We start from the raw sequence: 27,501 nt of genomic DNA on the forward strand, positions 1-27,501 counted from the left end.
CTGGAAACTGGAACTGCACGGGGACGGTTTGTAATCGGTGATTTTCTCTTTCTGTGCATCTCGTGTCCAACACAGCCCCAGAGGTTCGTAGCCGGAGCCCAGACGTAGACCAAAGCCTTTGGCTCAAACGTCTGAATAATAATCGTTCAGCTGTAACAATCTTTCGGTGCCTAGCTACGATGCCACCCGAAGGGAGTACGAGGGCTTGACTACTGCCAGGTTACCCAAGCCTAGAGAAGTTTAGATGCAGAGTTTCGAACCACGGACCTTACGGCCAGTAAACCCGCGCTCCAACCCCTGGGACATCTAGCCCAAAGGCAGGACTGCAACGTGGCGGCATTTTGGGGGGGGGGAATTGCCATTTTTGTGGGACAAGTAGGTATACATGTTTCTAGCCCAAACATGAAGGGCCAGGAGACTGTGTTGGTCAGGATTCTAACATGGTAATCGGGCTCTAGTTGCAGTGATTTCGCGGGCTACACTGCCTGGAACTTCGTTCCACAATATATACACATACCAGGAAATTCAAAAGGGAGCATTCAGACCGATAGCAGCGAGACCCCTTACAACGAGGAATCGTGCTGCGAGGTGGTCTGAAATTAAACTCGTACTGTCATTCTCAATGGCAGTGTGAATAAATAAAGGTGTTTCGGCTCTAGTTTGATTTCGCGGGCTACACTGCCTGGAACTTCGTTTCACAATATATACACATACCAGGAAATTCAAAAGGGAGCATTCAGACCGATAGCAGCGAGACCCCTTACAACGAGGAATCGTGCTGCGAGGTGGTCTGAAATTAAACTCGTACTGTCATTCTCAATGGCAGTGTGAATAAATAAAGGTGTTTCCCAGAGGCGACCGATATGTTCACAGTTATGGGAGCAGCGATGCCACTTTTTCCTGAGGACGAATGTATTAGAAAACCTCGGCCATAATGACCTCACACCGCTTGTTCAGCGGTCGACCGTGACCGTCGGTGCATCATTCCATGCTGTCAAAATACTTTCAAAGCTAGTGTGGTGCTACTCAAATTGCGCGCATGATGACGATTAGGTTTGGGACATCTTCTACGCATGCCTAACCGACGTCTATCAAAAAGGTGCTGTTTTCTACCGTGAATTCATGCTGGCGAAATATTCAAGAAGAGCGCGAGTGCTTGAGTCGTAAACGGCAACAATCAAGCTGGATGTTATTGAATCTCTAGGGCTTTCTCATGCTGGCGAAATATTCAAGAAGAGCACGTGTTGACCTGGCTGCTTGAGTCGTAAACCGCAACAATCGAGCTGGATGTTATTGAATCTCTAGGGCTTTCTTATGGGGCCTACATGTTTTTCGCACGTGGATTCTTGGATGTGCCGGGATGTTGTTGGAATACGTTTGCAAATGACGTTGGCTCAATCCAACCGATGGCTTCCTCGGATGTAGCGCCCAACTATGTTCATATACTTAATGTTCCGGGGGTAGGAACATTAAGCTTACATTCCCTGGGATGTAAGCTTCTTTACTTGCACTCTTGCTTTCTTATCCAGCAATTTACTATGCTTATGGTAGTGAAATGACATCATTTTCTGCAGCTGCATGACTGCTAATAGTGCTGATTATGATATGGGGGACCGAGATGTAAAAAGATTCGCGGTTCGATTGGTATTTTCTCCTCACTTGTTAGCTTCTAGATCGTTTTCAGTGTATCAGGGGCTTGTTGATACGACTCATTGTTTCTTCTGCGACTTGTGTTATGCTGTGGTTCGTATTCCCCGCATTCGACCAGTTCTTCGGATAACCTATTTCCTAGAGTTTTTGTCACTGTCCTGTTTTCGGTGCTGGCGGTTTGCATCGCACTGTGGTCTGTTTGCTTGAGTGTCCTGGCACTTTCTGTTTTGGTAGCTTTTCGTTTCTCTAAGTTGACCAGCTCAATCTCAATCTCCATTGCATTATGACCTGATTTTCTTTAGTTCGTTTGGCTGAAAGCGCTTGTGTGTGTGATGTGGTTTTTCTCATTGTTGACGATTTTCCAGTGTTTGATTGGGAGAAGGATCCAGCGCATTTAAGCATTGTCTTCTGATCACCATATTTTGGATTACGTTTGAAAGGAAGCTGGGCAAAAGGTTCCCTTTTTTCCCTACCCAAAGAACACCGCGGCTGAATTCAGGTTGTCCTTAATTGATATCATTCATATTATATATACGTCCAAAGTAATCATATTTTTCAAAACGAGTGATATTTCTTTAGAAGCTCCGAACTCCTTTTATTGTTTTAGCGAACCGATTCGCTGTTCAACTATGCACAGACTTTCAATGAACCACCAGATGTTACCCGACGATCTTCTTTTCCTCCAAGTTCTGGAGGATTCGGCCGGTAACTCATACTGCTTCTAAGAATTATTGGAAGTTCTTTCGGCTCTGTTGCAGCGGTACGAGTGTGAAAAGATATATACATGGCTTGGCGAGAACATCCTTGTATCATTGAACCCCAACAAGGAAATCCCCGAATTGTATGGCGGTCAACAACGTGATGCTGTATTTAGGGTATGTTAGTCCTCTAATTTTTTATCGTTTTTGCAGAGTAGGAATCTGCGAAACCTACCTCACATTTACTCGCTAATGGAGCAATGTTTGCGTAAAATGGTCGAAAACAAAGCGAACCAATCTGTGATCATTTCTGGACTAAGTGGATCAGGAAAAACCGAGGCTGCCAAACATGCACTGCATTATCTGGTTCAACAGAGCAGTCGCCAACGATGCTACAAGAGGTATGTTTCTACTGTTTGTCAGCACGGTAACACTCGCTAATTGGAGTGGACGTTTATGCTGTATTGTCCCGTAGTACACCGCAGCGGGCTGAGCTTTGAGTTCGACCGCTTCTCTTGCTTGTAACCTTGCTACTCGCTTGAACACTGCCCAGTTGTAGGCAACGAAAAGAACTCACCGAGATTGAATTTACTTACGCAGGTCTACTCACTGCTACCTGTTTGCAAAACGGGCAGGGTTCATTTTAAAGGGTTAGATTGAATCTCGTTCAGCTGTGGCACCCTTTCGATGCCTAGCTGCTATGCCACCGGAGGGCTAGGATACTGCCAGGTTGCCCAAGCCTAGACAGGGTAAGTCGAGAGGCAGAGGTCGGATTCGAACCACGAACCTTCCGAGCAGTAAACTCGCGCTGTTACCACTTGGGCCATCTTACCCTCTCCCTCGAATCTGATTGTTTTTTAATATGGTATACAAGTTGCAGCGGATATTCTGACTAGGTGAAATTCCGTCTGGTATACTAGTGTACAGCTGCGACGAAGTTAGTCTTCGCTGCGAGGGTAGGATTACTGATGAGGAGAAGTGTCACGGTATTAGCAGGTGCTAACCTACAGTCATCCGAACCCGTCTGAATTTCGCTCCTAATAATGCTGACCATCCTGCCCGTGATATCCGTCCTGTTGGGCTACGATCTTCCTTGAAGCTTTGTTTGACTGGGCGTCAGTTGGCTGCGCTGTCAGCAAACCGTAATCGACTTTATCTCCGCTCGACTGCTAATTTTCTGTGTATTGCTGAGCCTCTTGAATCTTCACGCTACAGTCGTCTTGTCCTTATATTTCTCGATAGTGGTGACTAGAGTGAACCGAAATTGGTTTGTCCCCTTTTACCGCGTCCCTACAGACAGTAAGACTGGTATCATTTCAGTCCGCTTGTTACTTCCTGCTGTACAAAGCTGACTATCCGCTTAAAATTGTTCATTTGATCAATCACCAAACTTTGGAATTCTTTATTAGATAATCTGTTTTCAACTAGGCGCATCCAATATTGGAATTGTTGGAGAGTGATTCCTCCTAACATTCAGACGCCTGTCGGTTCCTCTTGGATGTAGTTACGGAACAACAGTTTTTCCAGTTTACTTTTGAATAAAAGTGCCTGCTTCATTCTGTTGTTTTGTTATACTTTGTGTGTAATTAGTTATTAAGCGCAGTCTTTTAGGGGCACCTCCACAGAACCCTGTGCTTCATATATTTCACTTATTGTGTTTTAACGTGATCGAATGCAGAGAACCACTACGTTCTGCTTTCGGATGGTTTTGTGCATCGCATGGTCGTGTGTGTTTCAGCACTGGAAAGTAGCCATTGTGGACCGAAACCAGGTTTGTGGGTGGCTTGGCCGCTAGGACGCGAAGGCGCCAAGCTAACATCATGCCACAACCAGGCGGCGATGTGATTCTTGAGTCTACTGACAAAATACCCCATGCACGAATTCGCCTCCCGGTTCAGTGTTACGGTATAGGAGGATCTGAGAGTTTCCCTTTAACAGTTTGTGTCTTTTCTACTGCTCTGTGTTCTTGCACACGAGCGCTGCTGTTTCTTTCAGATTAGCATTCAATTCGCGACCGTTTTTAGTTCGTAACGCCGACTACCCACACTGCTTGTACTAAATCCTGACTACAATAGTTTGTTACCATTTTGCCCTCGAAGTCAACTTTCGCCCTGAACCGTTTCTGTATCATCGTTGACTCATCCAATAGAAGAACATTACCACAATTATTGAGGGAAATTCACCCCGCTGTAGATACCGGTTCCTCATGATATTATGACAGCAAGGTTCGATATTAAACTTTTCTTACTTAGAAACGACACACTGGTGCGATCGATCAAGTTCAGTCAGATTGTTTGACTGCTGAATTTTGTACGGAGTGTAGACAACAGACTGACTAGCTTTACAACGGATGACTTTTAGTGAGCATACTGTTTCAGATGTATATTAACATGAATGGTTTTGTTAAAACGTAGTAAACAAGCAAGTTCTTCCCACACAAGTTTCTCGTAATCACATTGATTTTTGGAGGACAGTGGTTGGAAAGGCTCGGTTATTGTAAATGCTCAGTCCGTTTCGTTACACGTGCATCGTTCTAGGGAATAATGCCTGAATATTTCATTTTTGGCATTGTCCCGATTTGAGCCAGCATTTTCACGAATACCTACCAAATTCGGTTGTACAACCGAAGCCTCGAGTTTTCCACGTGTTGGGTTACTTCAGTCATTGATTCACAATACCCAGAGTATTATTATTACTAGCAATATTATTACAGCTTTTTTCTCATCCAATAGGCAGTGTGTTTAATTCTGTGTTAATGTCGTGGCTCGACGTTAATCTATTTCAGGCCTGTTAATGAAAGCCAAATCGAACAACGTCTGTTGCTATCCAACCCAGTTCTAGAAGCTTTCGGTACGTTCCCTAATTTTTTTACCCTCATCGCCTATGTATTTTTGAAGGCAATGCTCGCACGATATGCAACACGAACAGCTCACGATTCGGAAAGTTTTTATCCCTTTTCTACAATACGTAAGTAACGTGTCCCGTATTCTTTCCTACCTACGATATTTGTAGAGAGCAAGTCGTTGTTGGCGCTACTGTACAGATTTACCTTCTGGAAAAACCAAGGACAGTATTTGATTCTCGCTCAGTTTTTTCGTCTTTCCACATTTTTTCCATGGTAAGTACCTTGCACGTGTGGTCGCATTTTGAAGATTTTTAAGCTACTTTTCTGTTTTTGCAGTAGGCACTCAATGTGATGTGGTCTGTCTGTTTCCTTCTCTGATCAGCGCAACCATTTAAGCATTTGGTCAATTTTCAGCAACAATAATTTTTTGTGAACCCTACCTGGGTTTCTGGCGTTCTTGGACCACATGCATTCTAACTTCCATTGGCATCTATATTTTTCATTCATATCAGTACGATTTACTCCATATCACTCATCGTTGAATGCGTCATGCGACTCTCAGGATAGTAGTCAGTCCACCTTTTCTCAAGTCAGCAAAATAGCGTAGTGGTGCAAGACCCACAAACACTCGCCTTTTGAGAGCTTCGGCTTATAACAAAGAGTTTCACTGTATCGATCAATCACAACCACTTGTCGCCATGTGGGTACTGGCGCTGAAAATTGCGCCGCGCTTCAGACTCAGTCGTTTGGTGAAGCTTCGCATTCCCAGAAAACGTCCTTCAAGACCTGGTTGACATTTCATCAACGCTTCTCACGGCTCTGTGTGTTAATCATGACGATTCTTGCTGTCGAATTTAACTCGGGCCTCTAAAAACTCCTAAAAGTCATACGTAACTAATCGTTGGGCGTATGCCAACGAGTTGCGTGAATTCCTCGTGTCGAACAGCATCCGACTTTATGCTTTCAGGTTTCTTTTTGCGCGAATATATCCCGTGGTCAACTGATGAGCTACCTTCACCGGTATACCGTAACCATAATAAATGATTTTAGATTTAACGCACGTAAGCTCTTTCTGCCAATTCAGCTCGTGAATTTTGTTAGCTCACTGAGGAAACGAATTTGTTACTTGGAAGCTCGTTTTTACAATGAACCATCTGCTCTCCGTTGTGTGTAGTTCTTGAGTTCCTTATCCGTCAAATTGGCTGAAGAACTCAGACTAAATGACCTGGTGTCCGCGCTACAACAGTTCAGAGAAGGTGATGTATCTACTGATCGACGATCCTGGTCCACGGTTTTGGATGCTCTTAGTGGCATTGGCTACTCCTCTTCTGACCTTGACCAGCTGCAGAATATACTAACTTCAATACTTCTACTGAACACCTCTCGGTTTTTGCCTGCCAGCCCGGCGCGCAACCAGGCACCACTAAACCGGCGCGTTCATGAGCTCGCTGCTTCCGAAGATGTTGGCGATAGTGGTTCCTTTGCTGTTATTCATCCGGAGGACTTACCCAAAGGCAAGTTTAATCCAGCTACCTTTGACACTAGTGCGGTGTAACGAAACGAATCTCACAACCCTTTTGGAAATCTCGGCAAAATTACCTCCTCAGAATGATAATCCATTTTCAAAGGTGGTAGTAATTTTCCAACTTACTCGTTTCAGTGTTGCTTGCGGGACGACTTCTCGGTCTGGAGGAGGGCGAAATCGCTGGTGATTTTCCGCGCCAGCTGTTGACGCGGAGTGTACAAGCTGGAAACGGCTCGAATACCTTCCGAACTAGGCGGCTTACTGTGTATACGGCAACCTGTACGGTTGCACAAGCCAAGGAACAGCGTGACTGTTTGGTTAAAACCTTGTACAACAAGTAAGTAACATGACGGAAGCCCATCAGTCTAAGAAACTGTATTTTTTGGCACTGCTTACAATCCTCTCCACGCATCCCTGTCTGAACAAATTTACCACAGGATACATTAGCATTTCTGTGATTTCTAGTTTCAGGAGTCACTTATATCCAGTGAGTAGGAACAAATTTTTACTCAGATATCACCATGCTTAATAATACTAACCAGGACACCACGTGTTATTTATTGATGTATTGGTGGGGCGAGATGGACCAAGTGGTTAGAGCGCGAATTTGCTGACCGGAAGGTCCGTGGTTCGAATCCGACCTCTGCCTCTCGACTTCTCCTACCTAGCCTTGGGCGACCTGACAGTATCCCAGCCCTCTTGCCTCACTCGTGTGGTATATCAGTTAGGCATCGAAAGGATGCTACAGCTGAACGATGTTTTGGTTGCAGCTCTTACGGATCCTTCCGCCGAAGGCCTGAGAATGGGATAGTTTGTGTCACATTCTGGATCCAGTAGTTGGGCCGATAGCGCGTGGATGTATTATCAGCGTTTTAAGACACCCCTTATATCATCGGCCTAGTCCACGGGGAACAATGTTTACGAAAATTCCGTGTGTGGATTCTAGGTTTACTCGCCTCATTTTTCCGCACTGTTGACCGATAAAAGCTGCTGTTAAAGTTGACCGCACTAGTTGGCCGTACTAGACTGTATTTTTCGGTAACCATGGCCCAGATCAAATCGTGGTGTTTATGCAAACAGAATTCTGTCAGTAATATCACACCGAACAAAGCAGAAAAGCCCTGATATTGCTTCTTCCTACATCTAGTGGTTTTGGAAGCACTTTCATTTCAATTTCGATTTTGAACAGAAATTTACGACATAGTTCTTCCCATACTGATGGTCCCCATCTCTGTCGTTACAACCAACGTTTAGTTCTGAATGTTTCCGGAAATATTTGGGAACATTCAGTATATTTATTGCAGGGCAACGTTTCGCTTTTGACACAAAAGCTTCGTCAGGCCAAGTGATTAGGTTACAGGGTTGGTCGAGGTCTAAGGCGGGAGGAGAACCAATCGACTAAGTCAAGCTAAACCTGTATTAGGTGTCGACCAAGGAATTCCGTGTGTTAGGGCGGGTCACCAAGTGTTGCTAGCGTTCGTCAACTCTAATTCACTCTGACAATTATCCCACCTGGTTTTTTCAACCCCCCTAATAAGATCCTCAGCTTAGGAAAGTTTGGAGACATTCATCTCATTAACCATATTGGCGGGAGAAGTCGCACTCTCCGAAATACTGAGTTTTTGTTTGAGAAAACAGCCACTTGTTACTTGGAATTGTTTTGCTAGTGATTTTCTTACACTCCCCAAAGTCTTATCTTTCTCCTTGTTTTTGGTCTTTTTTAGTCTTTTCGAACATATCGTTGAGACAATTAACAAACAACTAAGACCACCTGAGATGGATGTGTCTTTGGCTGAATTTGGTGAGTTTCATTCACACTGGACTCAGTGTGGGCTAACTTTTTTCCAACGCTTTTATTTCCCGGTAATGTGTGAAGATTTGGCAATATTCGATAGATGTTTCTTCCTATCAATGAAGCCAACCTGTGCTAAAAAGCCGAGAAACACTGCACTGTTGTTTCATTCTTTTTGGAGATCATCAACAGTGCGCATCTCATGAAACTCAGCTAGTTTTGAACCCTCGGCGTTGCAGTAAGCCTTAAATGGCTGATCAACAATATGATATCATTTTGATTCGAGTAATTTCTCAGCTATTTTCGGGGTAAGTTCATGACGACTCGTGTTTGGGTTATTGGAACAATGAACAATGTTTTCCGTTTCGCAGGCATTTTGGATCTGTTTGGTTTTGAAAGACTCACCGATAATGGTTTCGAGCAATACTGCATCAATTTCGCGAACGAAAGACTACATCAGAACTTTATGCGGATCGCTGTGGATAGTGTGCATAACGAACTAATCGCGGAAGGCTTGGGTCCTCCGAAAAATTCACGAGATTCCATGAATATATTCAACCGCCTACGAGACTGTGACAACATGCCTGTCATTGACGGTATGAAACTGGGTGCTGGTCTACTAGACGAGGTGAGTGCATATGTTCTTTTCACTGGCTCATAAGTTCGCATCCACTTCTGCCTTAATAATCGCTCTTTACTAGGCATGTGAAGCCTGACATTTCTTATCGTTTTAAAAATCAGGGAAGTAAGGTCAAGTATAATTGTTTTTGAAGTTTGAAACAGAGACTACAAAGACCTGTGCTACTTGCTTCTTTTCTGATGCTGTCATTCTACGCTTCATGTTTAAAAAGTGACGTGTCATTTTCAGTTATGATTCCACAGTGGTTGCGCTGCTCTGACCTGTCGTATTGATACCAGGGTGATAAAAGTTTGTACAGTTTTTGGAATACATTCATACCTGATAGGTGTATTTATACAAAAACGGGAATCCCCGTATAAACAGAGCAAATACACTGTCTAACCAATATCTACACTGTGATGCTTTCTCAACTTTTTGTTAGAATGTCGGTAGCAGTGACATCTGGTCTGTTTGCTGTCCCAACTAATAACCTCAATTGCTCGTTGACAGTTTCAGATAACAATAGTGGTTCGGGCTGAGCCATTTAGTGGGCAAATGTTGAGCACGCGATTCGTTTTGTTTCTGGCATCTGTCGCTTCGTCCAAGGTCGACACGTTATCGGAATTTGGAAAGCCAAAATTTCCAGAAATTAGGTTGTTCAGTTTTCACTTTACAGGAAACCAGGCGGACGGATCGAAAAGAATCACTGACTGCTGAAACAACTTCTGTAGGAAGGACCACAGACATGTGATCCGTTCACCTTGGGTTCATTTGCTTCCTAGAAGGGCCATTCCTTTCACCTCTGCGCCCGAGTTCTGAAGAGATAGAGTAGACCAGAAACTCTGGGAATGTGCGTAAACTGTTCTAGCCTGAGACAGCTTAGGGAACAAACTCATTGACCGAAAGGTCCATAGTTCAAACTCGGCCTCTTTATCTCGACTGCTCCTCTCTAGGCTTGGTGGGGACGAGACCGCCCAAGTGGTTAGCCGTTTGTGAAACGGGCTGGTTCATTGAACTGTGCGTAGGGCACCAAACACTGACCGATGGTGGTGTCGTTCTCATTTCACTGCTGGAGTTCAAGAGACAGTAATTTCGAGGGAACTGTGTATCATAAACCCACGTTTTCGGCAGGTTTTTACCGGCCCATTTGACACAGTTCGCCCATCAAATAGCTGATCGGTGCGATCGATCATTATTGATCGCCATTCGAGTGTGCATCGTCCACTCGCCAGAGCATCATTCATCTGCACTGCAGTAATTCCGCGCATTACCGTTTATACAACCTAACCACCTCGATTTCTGGTCTGCTTGCTTTCTTGCACAGTCATCTGATAGCTAATGCATGTATACTTGGTCAACAGTATAAACTGTCTACTTCGGTAATCACTAAAGTCTGAGACATCTGGCAGCAGCGTTTTGAACATTCTGGACATGTTTTGCTATGATAGGTGTTAGATAACCGTCAACAGAGCCGGTCGCTTTAGACTAATAATAGCCAGTCAGTGGAACTTACGCCCAGACGGAGTCTACAGGAACCACAATTCTGTCTGCGGGTGGTGACGGAATTGGAAGGATAAACCGTAGCGTTTACTTTGAATCCGCTGACAATAGTATATTGATTGTCATTACTGGTACCTCAGAAGATAGATAGGGGGCGAGATGGCTCGAATTTACTGACTGGAAGGTCCTTGGTTCGAACCCGACCTCTGCTTCTCGACCTTTCTTGTCTAGGCTTGGGTACCATGGCATTATGTCAGCCCTCGTGCTTCCTTCAGTTGGCATGACAGTCAGGGTGCTACAACTGAACGATTATTTTCAAAAGATAGCTCTGCGCTGCGAGTGATAGGTCAGATACGGGATGACCATTGCGTACGCCACTAGGCCATCGCTCTCGCCTGTTCAAGACATCCTTGGATTGGCAGATGCAAATGCATCTAGGCGTACGGAAATCATCCAATAAAATGTCTCCTATCACCTAGATCAAAATAACACGTTCGGCATTTACAAGGTTATTAACCGTTCGCGGTTCGCTTCTTAGTTCATGAGAGGTGTATGCGAAATTTTTTACGTTCCAATTTTATTTTAGGTTTGTCTACTGAATCGCATCCAAGAAATTAGCAGCAAACATCGTGGTTCAACTTTGGCGGCGATTGATGACCCACGCGACATGGAGTGGATGCGTCGTCTGCAAATGGCGTTTTCCTCTAGCAGAATCATTATCCCCGGACTAAGTACGTCCCAAATTCTTTCGTTGTTGCTATTTCAGCGATCGTTTCCGTGGTTACCCACAAATCAGTTGGTTCCACGTCGGATGAATATTGTAAAGCCCACTCATAGTTTATCCCACCTAACCTTTCGCTACCCGGTTAGGGCATCTTGTATCCTGTCCTTTAGAGTGGGAAATTTATGGTGGCTAAGAAAGCAAGTTAGACTTCGTCCTGTAAGACATCCAAATTGCCTTTTTGCACTCCCGCACTCGTCTTACTCTGAAGACCGTATGATGATACTCATGGCTACAGCAGCTCGGTAGGCCGATCTTGTTGTAGTCTTCTCGTAGTTCAGAATAGGTCATTTGGGATTTCAAATTACTGAATACCAACTGATTCAGTCCCAACCACCACTTCGTATGATACTTCTTGTTTACATAGACTCTCTGGTACTTTATAAACTGCACACGTGCAATAATTGAGGCGCTTTGATTCCATTTAACTCATCTGCTCTACTGTTGACTGAATGTTTGCACAGAGCAATGCGGTGGCTCATCTGCGATCTCCATTTGAAAGCGACTTCCCATTCGTTCGGTCCAGTTTCTCGTAAACCCTGTTTACATAGTATTCCATTACCTCGTAACCCATAAGATCACATGTGGTTTATAATAGTTGATCGATTGGTCGATTGGTGATACTGTATTCTACAGCTCACATCAACCCCACCTTATACACACACACACACCGCAGAACCGAAGATGTGATATTATATAGTTTTTGGAGTGTCTGACTTGATTCTCATGAGGAAACAACACAACACCTACTAGTTGGCTGTTACCTGAATTATTTGATGTAATTGGTGCTTTTCAACTTGGCTTAGCTTCGCTGATAATCTAATTTGGGTGCGACCACCATTTATTAGAATGTCACACGGATCCAAGGTAAACCGTGCAGTATCTTGACCTCTATGGGGTTTCCATTGTCTACCACTGTGTTCGGCACTATACATTGTAAAAGATCTTTGTGGTAAATTATCTCTCGCAATAAAATTACTTTTGAGTGTACAAAAAGTGAATAAAATTCTGTGATTCAAAACAACGAAGAGGTTGTCGTTTCAGCAGAGGTTGGTAAACAATCGGTCTTTTTTCAACTGGGTAACGTTCCGCTTCATCAGATCATCAAGCTGGTCAGTTTTTAAGGCGGACGGAGAACCAATCAGTAAGATGTCTTCATATTAATAGTTCTTGTCTTTTAGTGTGGTTGCCACAATCTTGTGTTAATGGGTTGGAAAATTTTGAAACCGATTGAGAAGTCATCGTCTTAGAAGGGCTTGGTGAAAATCGGTAATGTTTAAATGAGCAACGTTTCGCGTTTGATACAAAAGCTTCATCAGGCCAAATGAGCAGGTCCCCGAACTGGCCAGGCTATAAGGCAGACGGAGAACCAATCAACAAGTGCTCTTCAGATTATCACACTAGACCAGTGTTGAGTGTCAATTAACGGTTCTTGTCGGTTAGTGTGGTTGCAATGGTGAGGTGGGGGAGTTTCAAATTAGTTCCGATCGGGTTTGGTTCCTTCCACTTGAAGGTGCTTTGATTGATGATTCGCCGCGGATGTCGCTGGCAGATTTCGTTGGTCTTCGCGTGCTTGTGAGTGTTGCGACGATTTAGTTGGGGGGTTTGGTTCCACTTGAAGGTGCTTTGATTGATGATTCACCGCGGATGTCGCTGGCAGATTTCGTTGGTCTTCGCGTGCTTGTGAGTGTGTGTTCGATTTAGTTGGGGAGTGGGGAGGAAAGTTTGTGAGGCTAACTGCGATTCAGATGATGACTACTCCTCGTTCTGCTAACCACACACCAACACTTGTCAGGTCGATTGATCTAAACAGTTCTCCCCACGCTCTCCCACGCCTTTTGGCCTGTTAACACTGGGATGCTTGGCGATTCCAACCACCTCGGCCATCGATCTCTGTGGTATGAACGGTAGTTCTCGGATCATAACCTCACCATTTTCTAAATATATTTTGTGTGCCGTATCCAGTGCATGTTCGGCTATTGCCGAGTCATTCAGTAGCGCTCGATAGCATCTGCGTTTCCCGGTAGCCTGTTTATTTTCTTCCTATGCTCTCCGATTCAGGCGTCTGTCCTATATAAACAGTGCGTTCGTTACACTTAATTTTATGGACAGTCCCTGGGAGGCAATCCTTCAATTACACCAGTGCAGAGCTCAGAGTATTTCCCCTCCGGAAAGCTACTCCTATGGAAGCCGTGTTTAAAAGCAATGCGGTGGCTCATCTGCGATCTCCATTTGAAAGCGACTTCCCATTCGTTCGGTCCAGTTTCTCGTAAACCCTGTTTACATAGTATTCCATTACCTCGTAACCCATAAGATCACATGTGGTTTATAATAGTTGATCGATTGGTCGATTGGTGATACTGTATTCTACAGCTCACATCAACCCCACCTTATACACACACACACACACACACCGCAGAACCGAAGATGTGATATTATATAGTTTTTGGAGTGTCTGACTTGATTCTCATGAGGAAACAACACAACACCTACTAGTTGGCTGTTACCTGAATTATTTGATGTAATTGGTGCTTTTCAACTTGGCTTAGCTTCGCTGATAATCTAATTTGGGTGCGACCACCATTTATTAGAATGTCACACGGATCCAAGGTAAACCGTGCAGTATCTTGACCTCTATGGGGTTTCCATTGTCTACCACTGTGTTCGGCACTATACATTGTAAAAGATCTTTGTGGTAAATTATCTCTCGCAATAAAATTACTTTTGAGTGTACAAAAAGTGAATAAAATTCTGTGATTCAAAACAACGAAGAGGTTGTCGTTTCAGCAGAGGTTGGTAAACAATCGGTCTTTTTTCAACTGGGTAACGTTCCGCTTCATCAGATCATCAAGCTGGTCAGTTTTTAAGGCGGACGGAGAACCAATCAGTAAGATGTCTTCATATTAATAGTTCTTGTCTTTTAGTGTGGTTGCCACAATCTTGTGTTAATGGGTTGGAAAATTTTGAAACCGATTGAGAAGTCATCGTCTTAGAAGGGCTTGGTGAAAATCGGTAATGTTTAAATGAGCAACGTTTCGCGTTTGATACAAAAGCTTCATCAGGCCAAATGAGCAGGTCCCCGAACTGGCCAGGCTATAAGGCAGACGGAGAACCAATCAACAAGTGCTCTTCAGATTATCACACTAGACCAGTGTTGAGTGTCAATTAACGGTTCTTGTCGGTTAGTGTGGTTGCAATGGTGAGGTGGGGGAGTTTCAAATTAGTTCCGATCGGGTTTGGTTCCTTCCACTTGAAGGTGCTTTGATTGATGATTCGCCGCGGATGTCGCTGGCAGATTTCGTTGGTCTTCGCGTGCTTGTGAGTGTTGCGACGATTTAGTTGGGGAGTGGGGAGGAAAGTTTGTGAGGCTAACTGCGATTCAGATGATGACTACTCCTCGTTCTGCTAACCACACACCAACACTTGTCAGGTCGATTGATCTAAACAGTTCTCCCCACGCTCTCCCACGCCTTTTGGCCTGTTAACACTGGGATGCTTGGCGATTCCAACCACCTCGGCCATCGATCTCTGTGGTATGAACGGTAGTTCTCGGATCATAACCTCACCATTTTCTAAATATATTTTGTGTGCCGTATCCAGTGCATGTTCGGCTATTGCCGAGTCATTCAGTAGCGCTCGATAGCATCTGCGTTTCCCGGTAGCCTGTTTATTTTCTTCCTATGCTCTCCGATTCAGGCGTCTGTCCTATATAAACAGTGCGTTCGTTACACTTAATTTTATGGACAGTCCCTGGGAGGCAATCCTTCAATTACACCAGTGCAGAGCTCAGAGTATTTCCCCTCCGGAAAGCTACTCCTATGGAAGCCGTGTTTAAAATCCTTCGAATGATCTCTGATGTCCACGGTTTACAAGGAATAAAAGCAGTCCCAACCCATTCCCTGTTGAGTTTCGCTACTGGTACCAACACCCTTCGTAATTAGCAGCTGATGAAAACCAATTGAATATCCCTTACCCCGTAGTTTGTTCTTTACTTCATTTTGGAACGTTGTCCCGATCAACTTCTGTACACAGGGCCCTTATGCGTCTAACGAATACGGACTTCGGATCGGCAGACAAGCAGTTCAAAACTGTCCCTTACACGGTGGTGTTTTAGTTCCCCCCCCCCGACCTTATGTGTCATGCTGTCCAAAAAGGCAAGTGTACCCGAGGTTGACTCTATCTCCATACCAAGTTTGATGCGTGGACTCAGTTCAGTCAGGTAGTTGTAAAGCTCACTGACCTTGTCTCGTTTCATCACGACATACATAACGGCGGAATATCTCGGGTAGGTATGGGAATCAGGCTGAAACTTTTTGTTCAAAATCCTCCATAAATATATTTGCCAAAACCTGGGATATTGGAGATCCCGTTGCTAGACCTTGTTCTTGAGTGTAAACCCAGAGACCGACCCCTCCCTAAACAATGGATGTCTAAAATCAGGTGAAAACCGTTGTTCTCTTTGAGGGTGTCGGCATTTCTAGGCATTTAATCTTACCAACTTACTGCTGCATGGATCACATCTACCATTTAGTGGATTAATATGTGACTGACGCGCCAGAGCTCGTGGCGCAATGGTAGCGCGTCTGACTCCAGATCAGAAGGTTGCGTGTTCGAGTCACGTCGGGCTCATCGGACTTTTTTTCCTGAGGTATTCGTCTTTGGACCTTTTCCACAAAAATGGTTCAGACATCGCTCGGCTTTCGCTTTGCGCATTCACACTTCCTTTCTACATAGGTTATGCATTATATGACCACTTCGAGGTAGTCATAAATTTGAGAGTCGCGAAACGGGACACGAGGCTTCCAGGTCAGTAGACCCATGAATGCGATGCACTTATAAATCCGGGACTCAATCCCCTTTTAACTCATTTGATAAATAAATGAACCGTCCGCTTATTCTTATCCGATAGTTGAGATGCTAATACGTGCGCCAGATTTTACGCCGGTTGCACGCACTTCAATGTTGTTTGATTCTTTGGGACGTCCCATATCTGAACGCCACCATAGACAGCATATCATTATTATTCTACACTGATGGATCCTCGATGCAAATCTATTTGTTCGTAATTATGCCAGAGCATAGCACAACGGAATTAGGGCGACACGATGCTGTTTTCTTGAGAGGAATGGAGACATTTCCTCTCGTTTTCAAACGTATTCAGCTTTACTACTGTCAAAATTATAAGTAGTATGTTTTAAAAATGTTTGTTGGGTTGTCAATGATAATGCTAGTGTCATCGGCCAGTAATTCGACGGTCTAGAGGTACGCGTTAATGTCTTTCACCTTTTGGGACACATGCGTACAAGATTATAGGTGTTTTTTTTACCTTTTTTGGTTTGGGTATACACTACTTATTTCCTATTAAAGCTTTGGTATTTATCATTATTCGGAAAGTCAATGCTCGTCTCAAGCCTTACTTTACCTTAGATGCAGAAACACTGGTGGACCTATCCTACAGATCTACATTCTTATCGTATGATCGAAGGGTGTACTGTAACCAAACAAATATGAATATCGGCGTTGAAGGGACAGCCCTCCTTGAGGATGCGTTATTATGTGCTATAGACAGACTTCCGGAAAGGAAAAGGATGAATGCCACCAAAATAGTTCAAAACGTCGGATTCGAATTTTAGAGACAAGCGGACGCTCAGGACTGATGGAGTCGGAATCAAACACATCACTATGAAACAGTGTACTGCGAATCTTCCCAGGGAGACATAGCTGAATAAGGGCCGTCCTCTTTAGGAGTCCGGAACGACGTTTCCCGTCATCTAGGACCTAGAGTTCAGCCTCTCGATAGGAGGTCGAATTTACCCTTTGCCAATTGCATTTTCCGTGGAAGGGTCGTTGCCTACATCAGAAGGAATAATGTTTCGGAAATGGATAGCTGGTGAATGCTTAAGCATGCATTTGACGGTTCGGTGCATTTAAAATGATTCATTTGTTGTCAGTCAACTCAAAATTGTTGAAATTACTTATTTATGGAGTGACTACATGGATGACATGTTTCCGGTGCCCATTTTGTTCTTTACCATCAAATATACTTGCTGTCAGGATGCGCCCAGACATGGAGAAAGTACATGTGCGGAGAGTGACGCATCCCCAATGTCACCATCGGTGCGGCACGTTCGGAAAGCAGGTGCGTTGGTGGAGCTCACCAAACATGGCTTAGAACAGAAGCTGAACTTGTTCAAGACCGGAACACCGCCATCGGCTGTACAGAGCGAACAAGTGAACGACCATATTTGGCCATTTAGTCATCCTGTATATTTACACAGAAGCTCTGTATGTTTTGTCCTGACAATGCAGCCGTGTCCGGAGTTCTCTGTCTTCTCCTTATCGTGTAGTCTCGCAGGCTTGGTGCAGGCGTGACCAATAGACGGTCACGCACGGTACAACATATACGAAGACATTCAATATTGCCTAAAGACTCACTATTGTTTAAAGTGTTCTTTTTTACTACCGATGGGATCTGGAAAAAATACACTGATGCCACTAACTTCCCTGAGTGCATACCATTGCACAATGGCCACGGTTTCGTCTTCCTGTTGGTTGTTTTCTGTGGACTACGGCTTTATAATTATTTTGTCTTGTTTGTCTTACAGGATGTCTGTTTGGAGTTGATTGCATTCAACTATTTGACCTTTTGTTTGAGGTTTATTTAATTCAGATACTCTACCTTCTATAATGTGTCTTAGCTGCTTCTTTTACTTCTTTTTCCACTGTCTAGCTGGCAAAAACACATTGTCTCCTAGGCCGATAAAGAAACTGCAAACGGACAAAAATACTCTGGTCTCCGGTTCACACAATCTTGACTCACCATCCCAACAGCGCCGCTCAGTTGAGTGTTTCACTGTTCGTCATTTTGCTGGTCCAGTTGTTTACTCCATACATGGATTTGTTTCCAAGAATTTGGATAGGATTCCAGCGCACTTATTACGTTGGATTGTGGACTCTGTGGTTACTGAGAAATCGACTTCGGGGGGATCTGTACCAAGTAATTCAAATTCCAAGTTGCCGTTGCTTCACACTGTGCTTATCAACGCTGCTCGAGCAGAAACGACCGACATATCGGGTTGTGCTTCACCCAGACCTGTTCGATCGCCTTTACGTATGCTGAACTCTTCAGACGGCTGTATATCTTCAGTTTTATCTCCCTCTTCTCGTGGGCTTTTCAAAGAACCATTGGCCCGTAAGATCCATACTTATCTTTGCGCGTCTTTTTAATATGTTGCGGGAGTGCATTACTCAGTCCTCCAGGTACCCCTGAATTTCATGTTTTTGCAGTGCTTTTGATAGAAGTATTTTAGTGCGAAAGAACTAAGGCATGTCTTTTTTCTATCCAACTGGCACAACCCGACGTGCTGTTCCACCCCATAAAGACCTGAACTTAGAAAATAACCATTTTTGATGGGACTTTTGAACCATATTTCAACAGTTGAATTTGGACCACTATTTGTCTTTATGCATCAGAGTTGAGCGGTGGCATCGAAACCAAACATTTCCAAGCCAAGGTTTCTAGCATGACGACGCCATCGTTCGTAACACAGAGTCCAACATATGACTCCTCTGTATTCTGATCGAAACCGTCGCTTTTTGGCCTAACGTTTTTCCTTCCTTATCGTATGTAACGGCAGAAGGTGCTTAACAAAGTACGGATACTCGTCCTCTTGAGGCATAGTTGGAGAGGTATGCTCACTTTATGTCTAACGTTGGGGGTGGGTGGGTAGGTGTGGACATTGCCTGGTTTTTCCATATACTGGTATACACCTACCGATTTCTAATGATTTTGTAATGTACGAATATAACGTCCACCTTCACTAGACTAACTAAATTTAGTGTATTCAGTCAGTGGCATAGTTTCCGGAAGAAGCTTGAAGGGAAGAACGAAAGCTGCCACCGATGTTTTCCCTGGAGGTGTTTGCGTTCACGCCGATGCGGGTTGATCTCTTTTGAGGATGTTTTCCCTGGAGGTGTTTGCGTTCACGTATGGATTCAGAGGTAACTGGATAAGGATTGATGTCAGCAAGCAAATATTTTTCGTCAGACTGTCGCAGTCAACACAGTGCTGATTGACTGAAATGAGAAACACGATAATGTCAATTGGAGATATGGCTTATCTCGAATCATTTATCCCCTTCCGCGAAGGCCACGGTCAGAGTGAACCACCTTTGGATGATTTCTTGAAGCTTCATTCCAAGGTTACGTTCAACTGGATAGGGATGGCTTTCGGTGAATCCACTCAGTTGGTCTCTGCTAAACGTATTTTCTTTGGGAATAACTGGGATGTACCCGCCGACAACTAGTCGGATAACTGATGTTTTATCAAACTTACAGGTGCCACGCGTTACATTTACTATTTGTCCTCTGCACTCAGCAGCTTCTCCGGTGACCCGTGAGCGAGTACTCGGTAGTCCAGGACGTGCAAATTCTCGCCGGATCAACACAGTGTTTGGAAACTTCAAAGTAAGTCGTCATCACTCCAAGACTATTATTCTGCATGCCAGTCCCTCCTTCTCCTGTCCAGGGTGTGGCTAGTTCGCACCTTGAGTTGATGATTAAAGGCTACTATTATGCGCTGTTGGATGATAGTCATCAGCTTGTCGCACCAGTTGTTTCCTCGAATAGATCAGTGTTATGTTGATCTCAGTGGGAACCAAGTTTATCATTTCGGACCCAGGTTATAACAAAACGTTTTTTTGATAAATCGTCCTTCGTCTTCACTGGTTCTGCAGGTATCTCTCGTTTAGTCCACAATGCCAAACAGAGCACTCAACATTTGGCTTCATCATCTCCAGCGGGTGAGGCAAATTTGGACCACTCTAAGGCAATGATTATCCACCGGGTAGTGGGTTTCTTACTGTTTTTCACTCACCAGTTGGCTAGTGGCGCTCGAGTGGTTCTCAGGAGCCGAATTTTTTTCTTGCGGACATCTTCTGTCTTGTGCGTTGAAATATCTGACTCCCATTTTCCAATCAGCAGAATCTCCATTTTTCCGCGCTCCGTATTTCTTGCCTATACGTCGTGGCTATTTTATCAATTTATAAAGCTTTGTTGATTTCTTCCGCATCTCCCAGCTCATCGTTTATATAAAAAAACAGCGTTTTGCGCACCATCTTTTGCCCATTTTGTCGAAGATCCATTCAAAAGAGATAGACAGCCTTGATCACAATAAACAGGTGATCGCACTTCAGAGGCTAAAAGTAACCAATAGGTACCGTGAAATCGTATAGTCACATTTGTAAGGAAACCGGTTAGATTTCGCAGAAAAACGTTCTTGTGGTGTGTTCGGACAAACAAAAGTGAGTTAAGTTTGCAGTCCATCAAACAAGCGACTACAGAGGATATTTGTGGAACCAACCAGAATCATTCTCTCCGGCAGGGGTTACTTTTTGAGTTATCGTATGAAATATCGAAAACACTTGTAATACCAATTATTTTGTCAGAAGCACATTTTGTTTTACTCGTTCAATGACTGTTTGAGTTTAATATCTTTGTTGGTGCTTTCTAAACTTCCTGTATGATCTGTCAGAACAAGTTGAATAGCAATGATTGTCCCTACAACTCGAAAAGTTTTGCGTTCTCCCGCTCCTAATTGGCAAGCTACTCTATTTTTGTGATTTCTTTTCTTGGATTCTTCCGATTTGTCCTGAGTTTACCAAACGTTCTTGTACTGACATTCATTTGAAAATCCTCCCGCGATCGCTCTGCATTTGTTCTCCAAAGAATGCCTGGAAGTGTCATTTTTGATCTGTTTTATACCGATTGCGCTACACTAAAGTAGGCAGTGAGGTAAACAGTGTGTAGTAAGTTAGCGTATTTTCTTCAGTTTAGGACAAAAGCGAAAATTTTCCACTATGAGTATCCGACAGAACATTCGGTTCACTACTATCGAAAGCATAACATTAGTGTTCCGCACTGATGTTTTGCTGCTCTGCAATCATAATTTTTTTGAAAGCCTTATTGTAAACGAAAGAATACCAGGGAAGGGAAGGCACTAGCCTACCACAATCATTTCGAGATGCATACGCCTCCAGAAACTCATTCAGGCAATATTAATAGAAACTGGAAACAAGGACGCCACTGATATCGATTAGACGCCGTATCTTGCAGCGTCTCCGACCAGGCGCAGGGGATCACGCGGTCCCTATCGTAGAAGGCTAGTCGCACCGACATCACCCAGACTTTTCATAGTTTCTTCCATATCCTCTGCCACCTTCTTAGCTTCCACCACTCTGGATCAGGAATGGCTAACGATGGTTTGACAAGCGCAATACATGGCCTACTGAACGCGGCTTCTGGTCCTGGACACATTTTTCAATGGAAGTACCCGTTACACAACCGAAAACACGCTTTCTAACTGCCTCGTTACGGATTCGCTGACACCAACCCACACGAGCTATGGTTCTGAGACAACGACTGTCGAACACCTGAAGACGTCTCATTTCCGCTGCTCAAATAGGCCAAGTCTCACAGCCATACAGTAAAACAGTCCGTACTGTAGCTTGATACACAGGTACCTTGAGATTCAGAGATAAACCACTCTGACGCGGTAGGTGTCTCAAATTAGCAGACGCGACCCGAGCCTTGCAGATTCGTGCAGTCACCTCATCTGTCATACTACAATCAGAACTACTACAACTTCCAAGATACGTAAAATGCTTTACAACTTGGAGTGTTTTCCCTTGGATTGTAAATGGCGTGTTCAGTGACTGCACGTCCACGAGCATGACCTTACACTTTGTAGGTGCAAAGTGCATACCAAAGGACGGGATGACTTTGGTCGGTTCATCCAAAAACGCCTACGACTTCTCTTTGAAGATGAAAACAATATCGGCTGCATATTCCAGATCGACGAGATATTCGACAGAGGCTGTTTGAACACCGGGGTTTCGGATACCTTCCTGCATTCGTCTCATGATTTCATCGATACGAAGTTGAACAGAAATGGGGAGAGCGGGCATCCCTGATGGAGATCACTTTGTGTAAGGAAGCTTCTGGAGAAGTCGCCATATACTCTCCTACGTCCGTTGGTTTGGAAATACAAAGTGCTTATTATGTTCACGACCTTCCGGGGCATTCCTTGATGGGCAAGTGTGTGAAGAACAGACCGAAGAACCGAGCTAAATGCGTCTGGGAAATCCAGGAATACTAAACTTGTGGGTCGCTTGTGTGTATCACGTTGTTCTAGCACCTGACGAACTGTGAAGGTTTGGTCAACGCAACCCCTACCAGACCGGAATCCTGATTGCTACTCTCGAGTCAGTGTCTCACGTGCCACCATGAGGCAGCACAGCACCAGTGACGCCAACAGTCTCCTTACTACGGGGGTCAAGCTGATTCCTCTGTGGTTTCTACACTCACTACAAGCCCCTTTGTTGCAAATGGGAACCATCACCGACTCTTCCCAGTTGTCTGGAGCAGATTCTTTTTCGCAAACTCAAGCAAACATCAGACCACCGCTGACTGAGAACCTCACCCCCATCTTTGAACTATGCGGGTGGGAGGTCATCCGGACCAGAGGCTCGGTGGCGCTTGGGAGAATGTACACAGTTGTGGAACTCCAAGGCCGTAGGTGGTTCCACTTTCACAGTCCAGGGTTCTACGTCACCTGGGATATTTTTGGGATATTCCTCCGAGATTTAAGCGGTGCCACCATCCGGTCTGATATCCAGTGATTGGGGACGGTATATGGTTCGGCGTTCTATCCTCTCGATAATCTTGTTTGTAATTTTTAAGTAAGATGAATAAATGCTATCAACGATCGTCTTCAGACTAACCATTTTTTTTACTCAGCTAAAGCATCACAAGATTTTTCTTATTTTCCTTTGTAATGAGCTCAAATAAGCATGAACCAAGGTGTTCGTGAAATTATCGCCCAACTGAATAATCCGGATGGTAAGTTTGCACCATTTTATCGGTCGATTTTGTCAGAGTGATTGAAACCAACCCGAGTTAAACTTAAATTAACGCAACAATGCCCTCTCCCTATTACTTTTCGTGTCCACCCCCGTCAACGCGAGCTGCTTTCATATTCAGTGTCTTTTCCATGGGAAGTTTTACTTTTTTCGCTTCACTCCACCCTAAACATTTCTCACGAGTTAATTAGTGCGAACATATATTGTTCTCATCCGTGTGGTATCTCATAGTGCGCCGTTGACTCGCTCCTTATTCGCTTGGAAAACCATCAACTCTCATTTGTGCGGTGTCTACGCCCGAACTTGTTGGATTCCTGCCAGTTTACACCGGCATGTATGGAAGCGGTAGCCAGCCCTGCAACGCGCCCGGCTTCTTTTTGTGTGGATCGCGACCGCCTCCATGACCAGCTCGTTACTGGTGGACTACTGACGGCAGTACATGTTCTGCGCTCGTCTTACAGCAGAAGGTTAGCCGAACATCCTTTTTTACTTTACCCTTGTGTTACATTGGTGTGCCTTATCTGCCTAATCCTTCGTGTAGTAGAGTATTAGAGACTTGCCCTAAAAAGAGCGCCTTCCACAATGCTTGTTTTGTGGGCCATATATCCATCGGTTTATCTAACAGCCACCGATGGTCAAACGCCCATCACAACTGCCTTGTCAGACCTGACAAGTAATGGTAATTTCTATAATATGTAGGTGGTGAGTACGTGACCGTTATTCCAAAGCACCATCAGGTTCACATCAAAAGGCGACAGTAGTTTCCACAGAGTTTGGTTTTGTGCACGTTTTCTGACAGGGCTAGTCAACCCAATTGACTGATATACGTCAGTTTTGATCTCTCTCAAGCATTGCTTCCATAGTTCTACGAAATCCCGCATTCGATAGCTCACCAGCTTTTGATCTGTTCGATGGTGAGCAAACTGATATGGATTGTACCGTTTATCGCCTACGTTAGTGGACTGGTTAGACTGTTCACGCTTGTCCCTGTGTCATCAATGTGAGTATTACTATGTAGACGATCGCCTTGGCACATCTCTTCTTCAGGTTTCTTAACATCGGGTGGTAACCACTCAGCTTCACTATGTTTAAAGCTTTTCTGTGCTTACAAAGCTAACAAAAGCTGAAGTCTGAAAGCATATCGATCAATTCATGCACTTGTTTGAATAGCACCAATAGAGGACATTGGTTGAGAGGTGGATCCGTCACATGTGGCATTCTCAGTCACGGCAAATATAACCGTTAACAAGGAATATGAGCGCACATAACTACGCACACATTGAAGTGGTCGATTGATGATTACTCACTCCGTATAGTACGAACTAAGCAAGATGACGGGTCTCCAACAACTAAACCAGTAGGCCGAGAGTGTGTGGTTCTTGTCTGTCCTCAGACATTTCTTTTAGTTGTCAGTCGGAAAATTAAGCTTCTAATAGCTTCAGTGACGATAGTGGAGGGGAAACTTTCCCTTTTGATAGCATGTGAGCTGCTTCCAACCGATCGTCTTGCTCAATTACATGAACAACTACCGTTGGTCGTTCTCAGGTAACCGCCAACATCATTTTTGATAATTTTTTTTGTCTACAAGAACTCAGTGCTTCTTACTTATGATAGATAGTTTTCCGTACATTTGGCAGATACACGTATGTGGAGTTTATCCGGAAGTATGGCGTCTTCTGGAAGCTTTCACCAAATCCTCAGCAAGGAAGGTCGTCATACGGTATTTCAAACTCGTTGCCGCGTTGGTTTTTGAAGCTGACTACATCTGTCTTCCAATCCCCCCGTGGCAATTCGGATTTTTTGCATGGCGATAGCGGTGAGTTTTTTTTTAGATCCACTGTTTCCAACCGTAAACTGTCGTTAATGATCGGATAGTCGTACTTTCAAGAGTCTGAGCCTATTCTACTATATTTGATGTGATTAACCTTATCCCATCACATCTGATGCAGACCAACACTGCACGGTACGTGTAAGTTGCCTCCGTTTGCCATATCTCTGGTTGTCAACGCTTAGTGGTTGCTAGTCCTACTTTGATGCACTGACATTTAATCCTAAGAAGCCTTTCACACTCTTGAGTGTTTCATTCTGCTTTAATGCGTTCCATCGTTCCAGTCTTCGGAGACTCTTGCACCGTTGGTAGTAACCAGTATCTGTTATAATAATCCTTTTATACGGACTGATTGTTCGCTGCAAAGATGACCCAACTGAATTTCGCATCTCACAGTACTTTTTCCATCTGTTGCCTTTTGAGTGCAGAGCGATGTGAGGCTTTATTCATCTTAATCGTGGGTCTCGGCACCGTTTCTGACGTCACTATTCGTCAGTTGTACCATTCTGGAGGGCTGGCTCCTGATGTTCGACGAGAGTTGCAGTGCTTGCTTCGCCAATTCGGACACAGTCGGTTACATTTGAAACCTGACCAAGCAGACCGGTTAGAGAATTTATCCGACTTGATCCGTCGTACAGCCGCGAGCATAATTCAACGAAGTGAGTAACCTTTCCCTGATGTATTCATCATGAATGTCCGTAGGCTAAATGCTGGGACAGGCCTGCTGTCAATACTTCCTGTGTTGATTTCTGGGTTACTATCCACCGGATGAGTTCAAAGCGCTCCAATGACATACTACTAGTATTTATTCTCCGTTCACTTCTATTCACATTGAAGGTAACTGTGTCTGACTTGCTGTGTTTACCAAGCACAGTCAAAGCTAGCGCATCACGATGCTCCTCGCTGAGTTTGTCAGTGTGTTTTGCTCACGTGGTTTTGTGTCATATTTGCAGAGCGATACTAGGAATTTAACGAAGACTACCTGATTCTTCCTACTGACCCGATGCGTACGATGTTGGTCAAACTATGTCTTGACAACTTTGTTTTGACGTCCTAATTGGTGTATTGAGTTCGTCCAGTAAATTAGGGTTCCACAAAAGTCACGTTTACATTTATGTCAACACTGCTTGAATTCTATAGTGCATTATGCCTGTTGTTACTTGCCGTCTATTTTACTTCACTTTTTCTTGAATGCAGTAGCTGTGCTGACATTCGGACGATACAACGAATCAAAACGAGCCAGTTTGACGTAGGCGCACTCAGTTCAACCGCCTGGTTGAACGAATTGCTGCAATTCGATTAGGATACTTCGTGCAGTTGGATTGTCATCAGTTCAACTGATGTACAACACCATTAAATGGGTCCAGTCGACATCTTTTTTCCAGGTCTGTCGCACTTGCCGGCATCATTTGCTTCGTAAAGAATCCACCATCGCAGAGGATGGTAATATTAATTCTTTTTAGTAATGGTGATTGTCGTTTGGCTTGCTGTTGATTCTTTCCTTAACGACTGTGACCATGAATCTGATTGTACTCGCTTAACGAAAACCTCACTTCCTGTTTTTACGGTAATCTTTTCGTACCTTCGACTATCACAGATCGGAAATCGTTAGCATCTGCAGGCTAATTATCGATAATTCAAATGGTGGTTGTATCGGACTAAACAATGTTTTCTCAGGAAAAGTTGAGTTGGGGTTAACAACGAGTAGGATGGCGTTGCTTCCACTCTGAACTGCTAGCCATATGCCATTCAATCCGACTTTACCCCACAGTTTTCGGGACAGCACTGTTACCGCGGCCTCGAGCTATTTTTTGTATGCCTATTCTTATCTCACCGAGCTGTTTTACCCCTCAGGTTACAGACGGTACCGTGCACGAGTAGGTGCTGCAAGAACCATTCAGATTTGGTGGCGCCGCGCGCAACATGCCAGAAAACATACAAAAGCTTCCACCATTCTAATCTCGCCTCTCCGTCCAGTTGTTGCAACCACTCTCAACGAAGTTCTCCCTGTGGGCGATGTTGCTACCAGTGAACAGACTAGCAATTCATTGGAGTTTGCAACCCATCAGCCCTACTTAATCTCTCGTCGGAGTCTCCGTAGGGTTTGTTCTCTGACACCTTCGAGAAACTACCACTTTTGGAACAAGCGACGATTCACTCAGCTGCATTGTCTTCTCCCGTTTGTGTGGCGGCCAGCGTCGCCAGACCTGTTCAGTGATCGAGTTCAAGGCCTAACGGACGCATTGAGTTAATTCGGTCTTATTTATCCAGCATTTATTTTTTTATCCTCTCGTAGATTTTATTTTTGTAATAAAAATCATCGTTGTTGAATGATAAAATCGTTC

The 27,501-nt window shown here is 44.2% G+C and overlaps 2 protein-coding genes across 2 annotated transcripts; one reads left to right on the plus strand and one right to left on the minus strand.

The window, feature by feature from the left end:
- Positions 1 to 244: 244 nt before the first annotated feature.
- On the plus strand, positions 245 to 27,501 carry T265_13372 (hypothetical protein; the record flags this gene model as incomplete). The annotated part of the gene is given in 16 exon segments (XM_009168606.1): positions 245 to 277; positions 2,409 to 2,525; positions 2,562 to 2,749; positions 5,134 to 5,315; positions 5,321 to 5,466; positions 6,368 to 6,665; positions 6,854 to 7,055; positions 8,443 to 8,519; positions 8,882 to 9,138; positions 11,216 to 11,360; positions 18,141 to 18,602; positions 19,788 to 19,876; positions 23,560 to 23,795; positions 24,966 to 25,144; positions 25,585 to 25,815; positions 27,011 to 27,501. Coding segments are annotated over 16 exon segments (3,240 nt in total).
- Positions 7,439 to 10,911, minus strand: T265_03978 (hypothetical protein; the record flags this gene model as incomplete). The annotated part of the gene is made up of 2 exons (XM_009168585.1): positions 7,439 to 7,514; positions 10,721 to 10,911. The coding sequence occupies 2 exons, from the start codon at positions 10,909 to 10,911 to the stop codon at positions 7,439 to 7,441; spliced, it is 267 nt and encodes an 88-aa protein (XP_009166849.1).

Source organism: Opisthorchis viverrini, assembly GCF_000715545.1.
Source record: "Opisthorchis viverrini unplaced genomic scaffold opera_v5_61, whole genome shotgun sequence".
NCBI classification, from domain to species: domain Eukaryota; kingdom Metazoa; phylum Platyhelminthes; class Trematoda; order Opisthorchiida; family Opisthorchiidae; genus Opisthorchis; species Opisthorchis viverrini.